Raw genomic sequence first — 17,500 nt, 5'->3', positions numbered from 1 at the left:
CTTCCTTCAGAAAAGATTCTGTCCCTCACCTCGTATTTCCAGGGAATTCTGTCTTTCCAGTCCCTGTCGGCCAAGGAGTTTCTGAAGCTTCTTAGATTCATGGCCTCCACCATTCCCATGATACCCTTAACAAGGCTACACATGGGGATGTTTCAGTGGTATTTAAAGACAGTCTGGAAACAAAACCTGCACCCTCCGGAGTTCATGGTACCCCTTCTTCCCTGCCTCACCAGGGAATTAAACTGGTGGATTGCCCAGATTTCTGCCAATCCAGGCCGTCCCCTGCAACCGCTTCCCCCCAATCAGGATCTGTACACAGATGCTTCAAACCTGGGTTGGGGGCAACCTTAGGGGGACTGGAGAGTGAGGGACGCTTGGTCTCCTTCACAACAGAAGGAACACATCAATATCAAGGAGATGAGTGCCTTGATAGTTGCCCTCCAAATTTTCAAGGACCCTTTCCTCCCGATAGTGCAGAGATGGTACACAGACAACACCACTGTTCTGTGGTACATCAATAAGCAAAAGGGGACAAAGTTTTACCTCCAATGCAGATTGAGTCTGCAGGCATGGGAGATCACCCAACAGAGACAAGTATCCATTCTAGCTGTCTACGTACCTTCTGCCGAGAATGTGATGGCAGATGCTCTAAGCAGGTCCATGACTCAGTCCCACAAATGGATGTTAAATAGGGATGTGTTTCTGGACCTGGTCCATTGATGGGGTGTACCTCAGATAGACCTGTTTGCATCCCCCCATGAACAGACAGCTCCCAACTTTCCACACCAGGATACACTCCCCTGGGGCATGGAAATTGAACGCTCTTTCATTCTCATGGAAGGGGGATGTTCACTTATACATTCCCCCCTTCCCTCTCATTCAAAAGGTTCTGCTAGAGATTCCATGGGAACAACCTCAAATCATGTTGGTGACCCCCCTTTGGCCAAAGCAACACTGGTTCCCCCTTCTACATCATCTAGCTAAGGGCAATCACCACAAGTTATCCCTCAGGATGGACCTACTCACACAGGAGAAGGGAACTCTCATACACCCCCAGTGACCACCCTGAACCTTACACTGTGGGTGATAGGGCGTTGATTCCCTTTAAACAGCATTATAATGAGGACGTGGTTCAGGTTCTGCAGGAGGCCAGAAAACCCACTACCAGAAGATCCCATCTATCCAAGTGGAAAAGGTTTTCTCTTTGGTGTCTAAAGCAAGAACTTCAACCACTGGCTGTAGAGCCTACAGTGGGTGCTGTCTTACCTGTGAGAACTGATGAACATTGGCTTGTCATACTCTTCCGTTTAAAGCACATCTATCTGCCATCTCAACATGCTTACATCTCTCCCCTCCTTTGGCCTCCAGCCTAGAAGTCAAGCTCTTTTTAAAAGGGGTTCTACACATTAGACCACCAAGGAAGCCTATTCCCCTTCTTTGGGCCCTTAATTTTGTTTTGGAAAAGCTGACCTTACCTCCCTTTGAGTCAGCCAGGGACTGTACTCTCCAACACTGCACATAGAAAACTATTCTCTTGGTGGCCATTACTTCAGCCAGCAGGGTCTCTTAATTGCAAGCCCTCATGGCCTCTCCCCTTCACAGTTTTCCACAAGGACAGGGTTTGCCGACTTACTAACTCTTCCTTCATGCCCAGAGTAGTTAATGAACTTTCCCTAAGTCAGGCCATCAATGCTCCTACCTTCTTCCGTTCACCCCAGTCCTCCAGCGAAAGGATCCTTCACTCCTTGGATGTACGTAGACAACTCAAATATTCTTTGGTCAAAACCAAATCCACTCACAGATCAGATAGGCTCTTTATCTTCTGTCACCCATGAGGCCTGGGACTCCCTGTTTCGATGCAAACCATTTCCACCTGGATCTCTAAAACTATTTCCTTTTGCTACACAGCCCATGGCAAAAAGCACCCCTTCCCAGTGAAGGCTCACTTCACTAGGACTGTGTCCTTATCTTGGGCCTTCTTTAACGGTCTGGGTACAGCTGCCATTTTAGAAGCAGCTACGTGGTCATCTGTCCACACTTTCACTAAACACTACACGTTGGACATCATTTCCAGGTCCAGAGCAGGTTTTGCCCAGACCATTCTTCATGGCTTCGTGAAGAGTGTCTGTTCCCTCTCCCAGTACTTAATAGCATGAGCTTTTGTACTCTCCCTCATGTTATGGATACAGCAGCATATGAATAGAAAGACATAGTATAGTTGTGTAAAATCTTAACATAACTTTAGATGTCCTTCTCTTCTGTATGCAGCTGTATGGTCTCCCACCCTGCCTTCCCCCTGATGTTTGCTTGATTCCTGAGTACCCACTCCATAGTCGCTGGTTCCCGGCGGCATTCAGTTCCGAGGTAGGTACGCACTGATGTCCGCTTTATAATCCACGTCCATTTATGGCTGATATACACTGAGTGATGCGGATCGTCACATGTACCTTCTCAGTAGCATTTATCTGTTGTGTAATGGCTGGACTTACAAGTCAACCAGAGGCAGACTCCCTCGTTATCGATACAGCAGCATGTAGAAGAGAAGAGCATCTAAAGTTATGGTAACATTTTACACTATACTTTATTTTGAGTATAGGAATAATACCAACAGAGTTCCAGATGTTTTTTACGTGGTCCTGTGGAATAGCGATGTTAGTGCTGATTGATTATAATTTAAATTTACAATGGCAGATGTATTGCAAGTGTGTAGAATTTTGCAGTATAATCCCTCTGATCCAGAGTTTCTGTGTAATTTATTGTTATTTAGCAATTGTTAATTGTAGAAGGGGGTAGGGAGCAATAAAAGTGACTGCTCCTGCTGAGCTTGTCTTAACATGGAAAGGGGAGGGTTGCAGAGAAAATAAGGTGACTGAATTTAGGGTGTGATAAAGGAAAACTGACTGGGTCCACTGCATTCTTGTGTGTTATACTGTTTATACTTTACAGACAGTGTGTTTTATTTTTCCTAGTGTGGTTTATGGAATCATAGCACTTGTTGCCATTGATCTGATTAGCCCCTGAAAAATGCAGATTCGAGCAGAAAATCAGTAACAAACCCATATGATCAGCTGGCTACATAACTAACCAATTTCAGTATAGTGATCTTAAGTTGAGCATAGATACACTGTAGTAGTGAGTAGTTACAATATTGATAATAGGAGTTCGGCAAGGAGTGGAAATTTTTACACATGTAAAACTGATCTGAGCCTTCACTCCTTGCACCACTACATAGACCCTTGGGCTGCTTGCACTTGATAAAGGTTAGTAATTGTTCAACATGGATGAATATGCAACCAGTTTCATGGATAGCTTTTGGCTCTAAAACAACTGAATTATCATTTTTTTATCATGTCTATTTTCTTTTATCATGTCTTAGTTCGTTTTTTCTTGATGCTATTAATACTATCAAATCTCCAAATTTTGTTAGATTTAGTGTTCCAGTTTGAAGGGATGGACCTGGAGAAAGTTTTTTTTTTTTTTTTTTTTTGGGGGGGGGGGGTGGTGTTTAGTTTGAAAGGAGACCTTATTGAATTGGGGCTTCTGAAGCTGTAGGGTATTGATAGAATAATTTGGTGAGCAGTAATTGCTGTTGATTAGTTTAGTTTATATGCTAGGGTGCTCAGGAATATTTAAGCTCTAGCTGAGACAAGTAACTGTGTGACCTTACTGATAGTGTAATGATCTATATTGCTGTTAAGGGATTTGAAATGAAGGCTTTTGTTTACTACAGTGTGTAGGTGAAAACATGCAAGTTACGGTAGTTTATATTCAAGTCTAGGTATCAGGAAATTAATTGCAATAGAATGCATGACTTGAGGGGTCAGACAATTGAAAGCTTCAGCTGAGTTAGAACTTATGTGACCAAAGTATCTAGGTGTGTACAGGAGGAAAGGATCTGATCCAGCACATTTCCCAGTTACCTTTTTAATCTTGCTTCCCCTTTGTCAGCCTTTTTCAAAGGCTTCTTTTTCTGTTTATGGAATGACAGTACTAATAATAGTATAAACCCAGTGGGGAGGCGTTGTCATAATAAAGATGAGCCTGTTGTAAAGAAGAATAAATATTCCCTTGTGTGTTGGTTGTAGAATAATTTCATTGCTCTGAAAGAAACACTAACAATGGCATCCATCATGGTGAGTTTGTTCAGCCTACTGTGAAAGTTGCTGTCAGAGCTCTAATCTCAATCAGTGAGAATTTAGCCAAGAACACCTCAGTCAGTATGATCTGTTCCTAAGACTTGTATCCCTTGCCCTCACAGCCACCTTTAGATTTAGTTGCTAAGATGATTTGTTTCTCCTTTTGTTATTTATTAAATCATTTATGGACTCTTGATTGGGGAGGCATATGATCAAATATCCTTTCTTCCCATTATAGGCATTCATTTGTCAAGAACTCGAGAAACAGGGAATGTTAGCTTTTTAGTGTGGACAGCTTTGAAATGTTTTGTCCAAATGATCATTACCTGATGGAGAGGTTTTCAAATTAGGACCTGACTGATGTATTGTCAAAATGTGGTTATAATAGTTACCTGTATAACTGTCCACTTTGCCAGATCGCTAATTTTCACTGGTTATTTGTTTGAAGATGATGTATGTATCATTATACATAGCTGTTTGTTTTTGTTTGCAGGTACAGCTCGACTACCAGAAGCTGCAAAGACTCCTTTGATATTAAAAAAAGTTATCCGAAAACCATTAGAGGCAGTCGTCAGATATATAGGTGACTTTTTACATATTAATTTCTTTTCATTTCCCCATTTCAGTAGTAAGGCTGCACTTGCCACTGATGAACTGATACTTTATACTCTGTGTATTACTTTGAGAATGTCTCTGCGTCATTTCAAATCCCTTGGCCAGTCAAGCGTCCATTCTATAGATCTTGTGATTTCTGGCCAAAATATTACTTCCATATTCACATTCATGACAGCACCAGTTCAATTCATGCCAACTATATCCCTATTGCTAAGATGTAAAGGAGCAGGAATATTTTATATATTCTCAATTTTTATCTGCTTGCTGTTCATCTTTTTTTCTTGCAGCCACTATAGTAAAATGTTTTTTGTTCTTGAACTCAGTAGTAAGAAAAAGAATTCTAGCAATCCTACCAAGTGTCCATGGCCATGTTTCCAGATATTCAAGGAAAACCACCATTTCTGTATAATATGGCTTGGGCTGCACCACAATGATTGAGAATGTCATTGTTAGCTTTCTAGTTGAACCAGCAGCACACATCTTGGCAGCATGTGCTTAGTCGCCTGAAAGAGATAAAGTCGTCTTCCATGTCTGTATAATAACAGCATGAGAAAAACTGAATGATGGGAATCATATCACTAAAAGATAAGTCAGATAGGGGCAGGTGTGGTACAAGGTGTTGGGGAGTCTAGATTTGTAAGCAAATGTAATCGATCTCAGTCCTGACTTTCTTTTATTTTAAGAAAAGGCTGGAAGAAATTAATTCTGGAAGTCTGACCACCCAGTACATATGCTCAGCTGTAAACAAAACCTTACTTTTCTTTTAAAATCCTTGGTTTCTTGAAAGATGGAATCAAAATAACTCAGAAAAAGAAAGGGGCATCCAGAATGCTCAGAGACTCTCACAAAAAAATATATATATATATATGATAACCTCAATAACCATGTCTGTACACAGAAATGCCAGTGGCAGGTTTCATGGTAGATTCATCAGCTTTCCTTTTAGAAAAGTTTTTACTAATGTGACATATTTGCAATATCTACACAGGAAGAAATTCAACATCATATACTGTTATATACAATGTTAGACCCGCTGTGGTGGTGCTGCGGTAGCGTTGTCGCCTCACAGTAACACGCTGTCCGGTTCGATTCTCAGCTAGAGCATCATCTGCGTAGAGACATGCGTGAATGGGCATACCTTCGTTGAAGGTTGTGCGTCAGGCCTGACAAGCTGGTACGTAAAAATCAACTGCCAATCATTAGCAGACCGGAGTTCCGCTGTAGCGATCCCTAACCGGGAAAAGCCGAAAGACACAAACAATACTGTTATATACAGTGTTAGGAATACATTAAATCTTTAAAGTAATCTTTTACAAGTAACACATTAAGAGTCTTTGTATTTTATTAGCAACATTTCAAGGCTATCCCAACCGCTGAAAGTTGTAGTATGATTTATAAATCTTGTTCTGATCACTTCCTTGTCAGTTTTACATAGTTTTGCTGTTAGATTTAACAATTCTTTGAATGTAGGAACTAATTTTGAATCTTTATTAGTTGTTCAGACCTCACTTTGGGTATTTCATCTTGTATTTCTAATAACTGTATTTCACTCTTTCATTTTATTACTAGTCCGTCTTCCCATTCTGTCTTTAATATGCATTTTTAAGGAATCCCATAGTATGACTTTACTAACCTGATCATTATCATTCAAGAATAAAAAAAATCTTGATTTGTACCTTAAGATGACGCTTAAATTCTTTTAATTTCATCCTATATACTGGGAGTCTATAAATCTGAATTTCCTTGTATCCATTATTGTATTAATACCTAGTGCATTATGAGCAGATAAAGAACAAGTAGTGTTAAAGTAATTCACTTTATTAAGTAAATCTGGAGAAACATAAATCCTTGGCTGAAGCTCTGATTTAAAAAAGTTTTGGAGAAAGTTATATTTAAGAGTGTATTTTGCCAATAAAAATGTGGGGATGGGTTCAAGCTTATATGAAAACTTTGATGTGAATAATGAGGATTTGTTATTAGAGTTGTCTGTGTATGAGAACACATTCTCATGTGATGATTTTGAAAGTGTACATGATACGGAGCTGGGCTGGACGAAAGTTTATTTTGTACAGGATATAGGAAATTAACTGTGCCTATGTTCTCAAATGTGTTTTTTCAACACCAAAGTTATCCCCTGCTGTCAGTCTTTTTGAACAAATGTTATTAAAAAAAGGTTGAACTTGAATATTCAAGTTTTAAAAAAAACTAAAAAAAACAGTTTAATTTAACCAAACAGGAGTAGCAAGCATTGAAATTGATAAGGGGTATTACTGAAATTTATGTACTTATTCTGACAAAGGAGGAAAATGGGTAGTTTTACCTAGGAATAAATATAATGTGATGGTTAAAAATTTGCTTATGATTGAAGAAGAGTATATCAAACTGCCAAGTAATCCAATTAACCATTTTAATGCATCACTATTGGAATTGTTGGAGAGGGGGCAAAGACTGGGTTTTTTGAACTCTAAAGATGTGAGGAGATTGTATGTTGCAAGACCAGTGGACCCTATTTTGTACGCTATCCCTAAGGTGCACAGAAATTCATTTGACCCTCCTGGTAGGCCAATAATTTCTGGGGTCAGTTCTTATTTAGAAAATGTTGGTATTTTTTGGATTCTTTGTTGAATAAATATTTATGTATGGTTTCTGCATGTGTTAAAATCAACCAGTGGAGCTATCCCTAAGGTGCACAGAAATTCATTTGACCCTCCTGGTAGGCCAATAATTTCTGGGGTCAGTTCTTATTTAGAAAATGTTGGTATTTTTTGGATTCTTTGTTGAATAAATATTTATGTATGGTTTCTGCATGTGTTAAAAATATTCAGGAAGTGAGTCAGTTAGTCACCAAGGTGGAATGGCAGAGGGAATATTATTGGGCCACTGTGGATGTCAATGCTTTATATACTAATATTGAATTGAAATGGGGGTTGGAGGCCATTTGGAATTTAATGGGTGAAGGACTGTGCACTGCCTATGTGATTAAGCTTTTGGAATTTTGTTTAACACATAATTAGTTTGTATTTGAAAAGGAAGTTTCTTTTGCAAAAAAGAGGTACTGTTAAGGGTACATTATATGCTCCTTCCTATACAATTTTGTATATTGGGGAGTTTGAGAAAAAGTAATTTATGGCACTGAGTTTTTTTAGAAAACATGTTATTTTACATAAAAGGTTCATTGATGATTTGCTGTTTAATTGTAGTGGTTCAGTGAGTGAATTTCCTTATTTTATAGAGGAGTTGGACAAGAATTTACAATGGTTGAGATTTTCTTTTGAGTGTCATAAGGGCAGCATGGAGTTCCTTGATATGGAATTTTATGTTGATGAACATGGGAAGACTCAGTGTAAGACATACCGTAAACCCACTTCTGTTAACATTTTTTGCATGCTATCAACATGCATCCTTCAGACCTCATTAGTTCTCTTCCAGTGGATGAACTTATAGGTTCATAGGTTGGTACAAGGCTATCAGCCCTAGGGCCTATACAAGCCTAGCCATAACAATTCCCTGGCTATTTCGTCTCACACTATTTACTTCCCTGGACCCCTGTCTAGCAGGGCAACTGACATGATCCCCAGGGTGAATTTCCTTTCTCCCATCCAATCGTCAAGGTTCCTTTTGAAGAGGGCCAAAGAGGCACTCTGCTTGACATGTATGGGCAGTCTATTCCAGAGTCTCGGGAGTCTCTGGGTCAGGAACCTATTCCTCCAGCATGTTTTGTTTATTGTGATGACAAGGTTTAGATGCCTGGAGCGTGTGGCCCTGAGGGATTGGGATTTCTTTAAGTGTAGCATGTCCAACAGCTCTGGGTTTGACATGGCCTTGTATGTTAAGCAGAGATCGCCTCTGAGTAGACGATATGAGACAGAGTATAGCTGGATTTTTTAAGGCAGTCAGCATAGGGCATCTGCTTTAGGCCTGTGATTTTTTTAGTGAGGTATTTCTGCAGTCTTTTCAGTTGTTGCAGATGTCTTGAGAGCTACATACCAAACTGGGCATTGTATTCTATAATTGGTCTAATGAGGGATGAGTACAGTGGGACAATGACCTCCTCTTTTCTGGATGAAAAGCCCTTAGTGATGAGGTGTGTCATACAGAAGGATTTCCTGACTGTTATGGAGATGTGGTTATCGAAGGTGAGGCCACTGTCCACCTGTGTCCCTAAGTCTCTTATCTCACTTTCGGTGTTGTGCACTGTCAACTATGTGGTAATTCACGGGTACATGTTTTTTCCCAAAGGGGATAACTATACATTTCTTGGCATTGAGCTTGAGCCCATGGCTCTGGCACCAAGCATTTGTTTCTGTAAGGCCCTTTTGTAGAGTATCCACATCATTTGGGGATTTAATAATGGCTCCCAGTTTGCAGTCATCTGTGAACTTTGTTAGCCAGAGTCCCTGAGTGTTGGCCTGTACTTCAGAGAAGTAGATGCCAAGCAAGAGCGGTCTCAGGACTGAACCCTGAGGTACTCCACTTGTCTGGAGTTGGATTTGGTGTCAGCTGCTTTTACAGTGTGGGTTCTGTCATTACACCAGTTGGCAACCCATCGAGTGATGTAGGGATTAATGCCCAGCTTAGTAAGTTTATCTATGATTCCAGAGTGGGGGAGGGTGTCAAAGGCCTCAACGAGGTCCAGATAGGCTGTGTAGACCACCTTACCCTCACCCACGACTCTGGAGACTGATTCGAAGAAGGCAGTCAGGTTCAAGAGACAAGATCGGCCCTTCACAAACCCAAACTGGGTGGGGTCCAGTGTTTGAAGGTTGCCACTGTCTTTGTTTATAAGTTCCATGGCCTTGCAGATCAGGCTCATCAGACTGATGGGGCGGTAGTTCCCGGGATCCAAGGTGGATCCCCCCCTTGTGGAGTGGGATAACTGTAGCTGTGCGCCACTCAGTGGGTGCAAAGCCTGATGTGAGGATATGATTAAACATGACATTTAGGTGAGGTGCCAGTTCATTTTGTAGTTCATGTAGTACACAGCCGGGGATGTCATCTGGTCCCATGGATGCTGTATTCTTAGCTTTGGAGACTGCGTTTTTTTACCTGTTTGGCCATTATTACAGGAATTTGGCAATCTTCCGGTATTGAGATGGGCCATTTAGGGGGTGAGAAGGGGGGGTGAAGTTGGCACTGAATCGATCTGCCAGGATATTGCCAATATCCTTGGGATCAGTATATTTAATGCCATTCTGTTGTAGCTCAGAGAAGATCTGAGCATTGCCATTTAAATTCTTGACATAGTTATAGAATGCCTTGTGGTTGTCTTCGGAATATATGGCAATTTTATTTTCATAACTAGCTTTGGAGGATTTTATGAGGGATCTCCGCTTCTTACTGAGGCTGGTAAGGGAGTTTTTTGCATCCTGGAATTTTCCTCTTTTCTGCAACAGTTTCTTCCTTTAGTTGTAAAGTTTGTTTATGGCAGGGGACCACCAGATTGGCTTCCTTTTTTTGGAGGAGAGCATCTTGGTTCTATTTGGAATGGCACGATTAATGCATGAGTGGATGTGCTCGTACAGTGCCTTAGTGTAGGACTCAACAGTCAAACTTTCAGTTCCCGTCTGCATGGGTGTCATGAAGTTTGTCACTTCTGACTTGAGTAGCATGACGTTGGCTTTGGAGAAGTTTTTTATGAAAGTTTCCTTACTGGGAGGTGGGGGTGGGATGTGGATGTTAAGGGTGATTAGCTTATGGTATGACCTGACCAACGAGGGAGTTACCATAGGTGTGGAGCATCGATTTCCCATGTTGGTAATGACTAGGTGGGACTATGGATTAGTTGATCTAGGGCATTGGAATTTATGAGTTCCATGAACCGTTGGGCAAAGGTGTTGGTACACAAGTAGTTTTCCCAGTTAATGGCAGGGCAGTTGAAATCACCCAGTATTAGGGTGCTTGGTTGTATCTTAATATTTTCCAGTATGTATAGAAAGATGATGTGAGAATCTTGGGGCATGGTGGGGGATCTGTAGCAAGCTACAGTTTGGATTGCAGTCATACCTAGTGTTAGTTGCACCTGGAGAATTACAGACGCATTGTGTTGGGCAACTAGGCTGGTGTGAATATCCTTGGTGAATATGGACACTCCTCCACCTTTAGTGTTTCGATCCTGGTTTGGTGGCCGAAAAGTGTGGTAAGAGTTGTAGCCTGGTACTGCAGGGGTGCTCTCTGGAGCCTTGAACCAGGTCTCAGTTACTGCACAGATATCGATCTTCTCCATTTTTAGGAGTGCCGAGAAAGAGTACATTTTGAGGTTTAGACTTCTAGCATTGAGTATCATTGCCTTCAGATTTTGCACGCTTGTACCTGTTACGGTGGTGGTTTTGTCCTTTGAACTTTGCCTGAAAAAGGCACTATAGGGGCGTCAAGAGCCTTAGCCAGTAACCTGAATCCCAGGGACGACAGGTGCAGACCATCTCTAGCAAAGCATTGTGGTCTGTCAATCATGCCGTCCCAGGCAGACTGATACTGGATCCCCTTTGAATGACACCAGAAAATTAGCCAATTGTTGAAGTCAATCATTTTGTCCTTATATTGTGGTATCATTCTGGGTGAAGGCAGAATGCTACTCAGGGCTCGGGTCATACCTGCCTGGGCCATATGATTTGAGAGCTCTTCCATGTCTCTCTCCATGTAGTCCAGGGAGGTACGTATCAAGTCATTCACTCTGACATGGACAATGACAGAGTCATATTTGTACTTGTGGAGTGACTTGAGTGCATGCATTATGTGGCGGATCCTGGCACCAGACAGGCAGCTGACTGTAATTTTCTTCTTGTTCAGCCTTGTGAGTGGGACATCAGTGTGCCTGACTATAGAGTCACCTGTGACTAAAGTGTTATGTACGTTGCCTTTTCTTAGGGGCTGTTGCTGGGTGGCACACTGGTGTTGTGAGCTATGTGACACTTTGGTTGTGATTGGTGTTTGTTTGTGTTTCAACTTTGGTCCTTGTTGCTTGGGCAGGTTACAGTTAAGGACCTCCGCATATATGGATTTAGTGTTGCTATGTGTGGGTGTGGGTATTTTACAGAATACTTCTAAGAAGAAGTTTAAGGCAGAAAAGGTTAATGACTTAGTAGAAAGGTTGTTAATGAGGGGTTTTAGTGGGTGTATGTTGGAAGATGCAGTCAGGAGGGTTTATCGTGGTAAAGAAACTAGCAGTGGGGTGGGTTCAATCAAATGTATGAAAGTATTATAAACAACAGAAGACAGTGGAAGAAGGGTGGTAATGTGAGTGATCGTTATGGCGATGAGATGGGTAACAAAGATATTTATTTTGTTACCAAGTATTCCCCCTTTTCTGAGACAGTAAGAAAATGGGTAATGGAGTCTTGGCATCTTATAGTTAGTGATGAGCAATTTAGTTATTTATTTCCTAAGTATGTTACATTTTCCTTTGGGAGATATTTAAATCTTAAAGAACTGCTCAGTTTAGGCAGGTTGGTGGTAATTGTGATAATGTGGGTACATTCCCTTGTGGCTATTGTAGGGTGTGTAAGAGGGTCAAGAACTTGACAGGCAGTTATATAAATGGTAAAAGATTTGTTTCAAGGGGTCAGTTTAATTGTAGCTCCTGTGGGGTAGTGTACATTTTGGGTTGTAGATGAAAGGAAATCAAGTGGTACAATGGATAGACCAAAGGAATGGTCAAGTTTAGAATTTTAGAACATTCGGTCTATAGTGGGTCTGACAAAAGTCTGTTTTTTTTTATATACTGGGTCAACCTTGTTTGTTGAGAGGGGGTAACTTTATGATGAAGTTGTTGAGGTTGCAAAGTAGAATGATGATTAATTTTAGCACACTATTTCCAAAAGGTTTTAATCTTGAGGTAAAGTTGAACATCAGAATATTCAACATAACTGCATATTGGGTTATAATGCTCTTCTTTCAGGTTTATGTAAATTGTGCAGTTGATGAAATATTTGAAAAAATGAGTTGTTTTTGTAGGCAGTTTGCATTTAAATTATGATATGTATTTTAGAAGGTTATATATAATTTATATATTATATGTACTTTAATATTGAATGCGTTTTGAATGTGGTTAAGAATAATTATGGATGTAATTTTTCAACCACTCAATAGGAGGCAATGATGTATAAATGGAGTTCTATTCGTAATTTTTCCTTGAAGGCGAAATGCCGAGGTATCTGATGTATTTAAATACAAAGTGATCTAGCTCCAGTTTTGTGTGGCTCGTTTGTATTTGTTTTTGTTTGCTGAGTTGGTTTGTTTTTGTTATTAGAAACATAAATCCTGTCAGATCTACTTTGTGTCCCATCCACATACGAATGAGAGAAGAATGACTTGTCTTCTGCTTTTACTATAAAATTAACATTACTATTACTATTCCGTCTGTTTAGTGCTTTAGCTGATGGGAAAATTGTAACTTTCTTCTGTTTCCTTGTATCTTCTGTACTAGATAAGCATTCAGCTTCCCTGATAAAATTAAACTAACCTTCCAATAACTGTAGCAAATTTAAGTGATCTTTAGGCACCCTTGCACTATTCCAGGGATCCAGTAAAAATTAGCTAGTGTATAGAGTTTGCCATTGTATTTAATTATTACAAATATATACATTCCATTGAGATCACTGATGTTTTCCATGACCTTAGGCATTACAGCAGATTTTCTCCAAAGTATAGCCGTTCCTCTCCTCTTTATTTTTATATATTGGCTTTGTTTTTTGTAATCAGTTTGAAGGGTTAGTATATAGCAGTGGCTGTGTTTCAGTGTTGGATTCTTTATTGCACATCTTTATCAAGCGAGTCTCTTGCAAGAATATAAAGTCTCCTGCTTAATTTTAGATATCTCATTAATGATTTCCTCTTGTTGCCATTATTTAATCTATTTACATTAATAGAGAATAGATTAAAAATATCAATACTCTGTATTTAAAAAGATGTCTTATAAAAGATGCTACACATTTGTCCACCAGATTAAAGACTGTAATGCATTCCTCCAACACTGTCGTAACATTTCACTTTTTTTTAATTCTTCCAAACTAAACTATTAAAACTTGTAAATAAAAGTAAGTCTACAACTGTAACTGTATATATTACTAATAAAACACATCCTGCCATGGATACTAAAGCTCCTAGTTTTCCTGTTGAATAGACAAACTACTGTACTCTCTCTCTCTACCTACCAATTCCTAAACATTTATCTAAAACCTGGCCAAAAGCTACTGTGACTTGCAAATAACTGATACAAGTTAAAATGAGACTATTAATTTAGTTATATATCTTGCCATTTAAAACTATTCCCTCATTACTGCATAAAGGTTTAATAATCCTTTTCTATTACAAATATTAAATAATCCAACAAATTGTGTACTGTATACCTATTTATGTAATAGTAGTATAAATTGTCCATAAAATATTCCTTAATTATTCACTCATTCAACATTATTATAACTAAATTTCTAAATAAGTAAACATAGTAATAGTAAAACGACTGTATTGGTGCATTGACAAGTTCATTAATAATAAGGGAAGACTAAGATACACTCTTACACATGATAGATGTACACCGGTCATAGAGAACACTGTTAAAAATACTGGTCTATACTAACTGAGATACCAGAGCTAAGGAGTATTGTATCAGATCGCCAGGTTTTAGTTGTAGAAGAGCTAGTAACTTAAAGAACATTATTTGTTGTAAAGACCAACCAAAAAATACATCTTACTTTTACACTAATAAGGAACATACAGATGGAATGATTGAATGTTTTGCAAGTAAATTAATACTGACAAGTTTGTTAGACATCTAGTCAAAGATGCAGCTTTTGAACTAAGAGCATTTGGTAATTGCAACACACAACACAAGTTCACCCCCCTCTCACCGCCAAAGGGGCCCTTAACTATACCAGAAGAATGTAGTGCCCCTGAAATCACAGACACTCAGGTTAAAACAGCCCTTTCCAAAGCCAAAAACACAACATCAATGGGACCGGACGGTGTCCCAGGCTGTGTCCTACACGAGCTCAAAGATGAACTAACCCCTCACATAAACACACTGTTTAAATTCAGCCTCTCCACAGGCTACGTGCCCACAGAGTGGCACACAGCAACGGTTATTCCGCTCCACAAAGGTGGAGCCACAACGGACCCTGGGAACTATCGCCCTATAAGCCTGACTAGCTTGGTCTGCAAAGCTATGGAGCGCATCATCATGGATCTCATTAACAGAGACATTGGAAACTTCCAAACACTGGACCCAACCCAGTTCGGCTTTAAGGGCAGATCATGCCTCCTAAACCTGGTGGACTTCTTTGAGATAGTTACCAAGGCTATAGACGAGGGAAAGGTGGTCCACACAGCCTACCTAGACCTCGCAAAGGCTTTCAACACTATTCCCCACTCAGGTATTATAGACAAGCTCACCAGCCTGAACATAAACCCCTACGTCACGAGATGGGTTGCCAACTGGCTCATGGACAGAACCCGCATGGTAAGAGTTGCAGGAGCTAGGTCTTACTCTAAACCTGTTACAAGTGGCGTTCCCCAGGGCTCAGTCCTTGGACCCCTCCTGTTCGGCATATACTTCTCAGAGGTACAGGCAAGCACAGGAGGACTATGGCTCCCCAAGTTCGCAGACGACTGCAAACTAGGGGCTATAATAGACTCTCTGGCTAACACAGACATCCTCCAAAAGGGTCTCACTGAGACAGATACCTGGTGTCAAAAACCATGGTCTCAAGCTAAATGCCAAAACATGCATAGCCATCCCCTGTGGGAAAAAAAAGTACCCACAAACTACCACATAAGTGGTAGCCCCCTAAATATGGAAGATGTAATAAGGGATCTGGTGACCCAAGTAGATAGTAACCTCTCCTTTGATAATCACATTGTCAAAGTGTTTAGAAAATCCTTCTATGTGGCCCACCTAATCACAAAAGGGTTTGCATCCAGATCGAAAGAGGTCATTGGGTCCTTCTACGCATCACTCATCAGACCCATCATAGAGTACAGTTCCCCATTTGGGATGTACCTTACAAGACACCTGCAACAACTGGAAAGACCACAGAAGTTCCTCACCAAGAGAATCACTGGCCTCAAGCAGATGCCCTATGCAGCTCGACTGAAGAAACTCCAGTTGTACTCGGTTGCATACCGCCTACTCAGAGGTTATCTCTGCCTGACATACAAGTCCATGTCCAACCCAGAACTGATGGACATGCTTCACCTAAAGAAAACCATATCCCCTCGAGCCACACGCTCCAGGGATCTAAACCTCACCACAACAATAAATAGGATGTGCTGGAGGGATAGATTCCTGTCCCAGAGACTTCCCATGCTCTGGAACAAGATTCTAATCTACATTAGGCAGAGCTCCTCGCTAACCCTCTTCAAGAGAAACCTTGACGAGTGGATGGGAAACGGAACGTTTACCCCAGGAATCACTTCAGTGGCTCTGCTGGACAGAGGCACAGGGAACTAATCTAAGGGGGTGGCGAAAGCCAACACATTCCGGCTAGGCTTATAAATGCCTTCAGGCAGATAGCCTGGTACCTACCTATGAACATCACTTGATATACATAGCAAACTCCTCCTCCATAGGCAAGACAAATGGAAAATTAAAAGAGAATAGGTCAACACATGTCAGACATCAGGAGGGGTGTTCAAACAAATGCCTTGTATAAACTTATTCTTATACAGATCTAACTCATACTTTTAAATTTGCTGTTTTGCAAGTTATTCGTGCACCACTTAGAGGGCGTGACATAAAATTACACACAGAGAGGATAGAACTGCAATGGATTTTCATATTTAAGGCACATATACACCCTGGCTTGAATTACATGGTTATCATTAAGGCTTATTTGAATTACTTACATACTCAAATACATTGAACGTTTTGTATTCGTCTGTACCCTATGTTTTTAAAAAATTGAAAAATCAAAAATTTTACAAGTATCTTTATTATTTATTACATTTCTTACTGTTATTGTCACTTACATTTTTATACATACTTTACGCTTATTTTTATCTTATCATGTGACTACAATTTTAACATGTGACCAGATCATGTGACTACCCCTTGATTATGTAAGCTAAGCACAATGTGTTGCTCAGTTTCTTTGCCTGATGAAGCCTATCTGGGCGAAAGTGTCTTCTGCACTTGGAACTTTTTAAGTACATTGTGGATTTTAAACTTGTGGAATAAGCACTTCTAGCTACATTATGGATTTTAAACTATTGGAATAAACAACTATTTCTTTTAAAAAAGCAACTCTTCAAGTAAGTTGTGGACTTTGAATTTTTTGAATTAACTACTGTTTATCCCTGGTCATGGTTCCAGTTGCTTTTTTGTTTTGCTAAGTAGAACATAGTGGGACCTGAAGAGATAAAGACATCTCTAAACTTAACAGGTGATGGGTCCATTTGTTATAAAAAAGGAAAATCAATGCACGTGCGCACACACACACACACACACACATATATATATATATATATATATATATATTCAGCATGCTAAGATATCCACATATTTTATAGATTTAACAAAAGCTCTGAATTAATTGTAAAAATACAAGTGTCTGTCAAAATTGTATTATCCTTGTAATATGATAAATGTCAAAATATTTAACAATCCTTTACTGTGTTAAACTAATTGGTAAAATTATGTGCAGTTTTTATTTATTTTTTTAACCTTTATTGAATTATCACTTGTGATATAGGCAAATTTTCATTAATACAAAAGTAATCAAACAGTGTTAACAAACATTATCCACAAACACCAAAAA

General features: G+C 39.8%; 1 protein-coding gene across 5 annotated transcripts in view; it reads left to right on the top strand.

Moving 5' to 3' along the window:
- Positions 1-17,500, top strand: part of MTA1 (metastasis associated 1) — a 3,368,231-nt gene that overhangs the window by 2,581,218 nt on the left and 769,513 nt on the right. For 4 of the 5 annotated variants that reach the window (XM_044074166.1, XM_044074164.1, XM_044074168.1 and 1 more), the window contains exon 15: positions 4,630-4,719. In XM_044074166.1, the coding sequence (XP_043930101.1) occupies positions 4,630-4,719 (90 nt within the window). The remainder of the gene's footprint in view (positions 1-4,629; positions 4,720-17,500) is intronic. The other variant, XM_044074165.1, reaches the window with a different exon arrangement.

The sequence above is a fragment of the Protopterus annectens genome, chromosome 6.part0 (assembly GCF_019279795.1).
Source record: "Protopterus annectens isolate FY-2018-M chromosome 6.part0, PAN1.0, whole genome shotgun sequence".
Lineage (NCBI taxonomy): Eukaryota > Metazoa > Chordata > Ceratodontiformes > Protopteridae > Protopterus > Protopterus annectens.
Note: the sequence above shows the minus strand (reverse complement) of the source record. Positions and strands in the feature narration are given on the sequence as shown.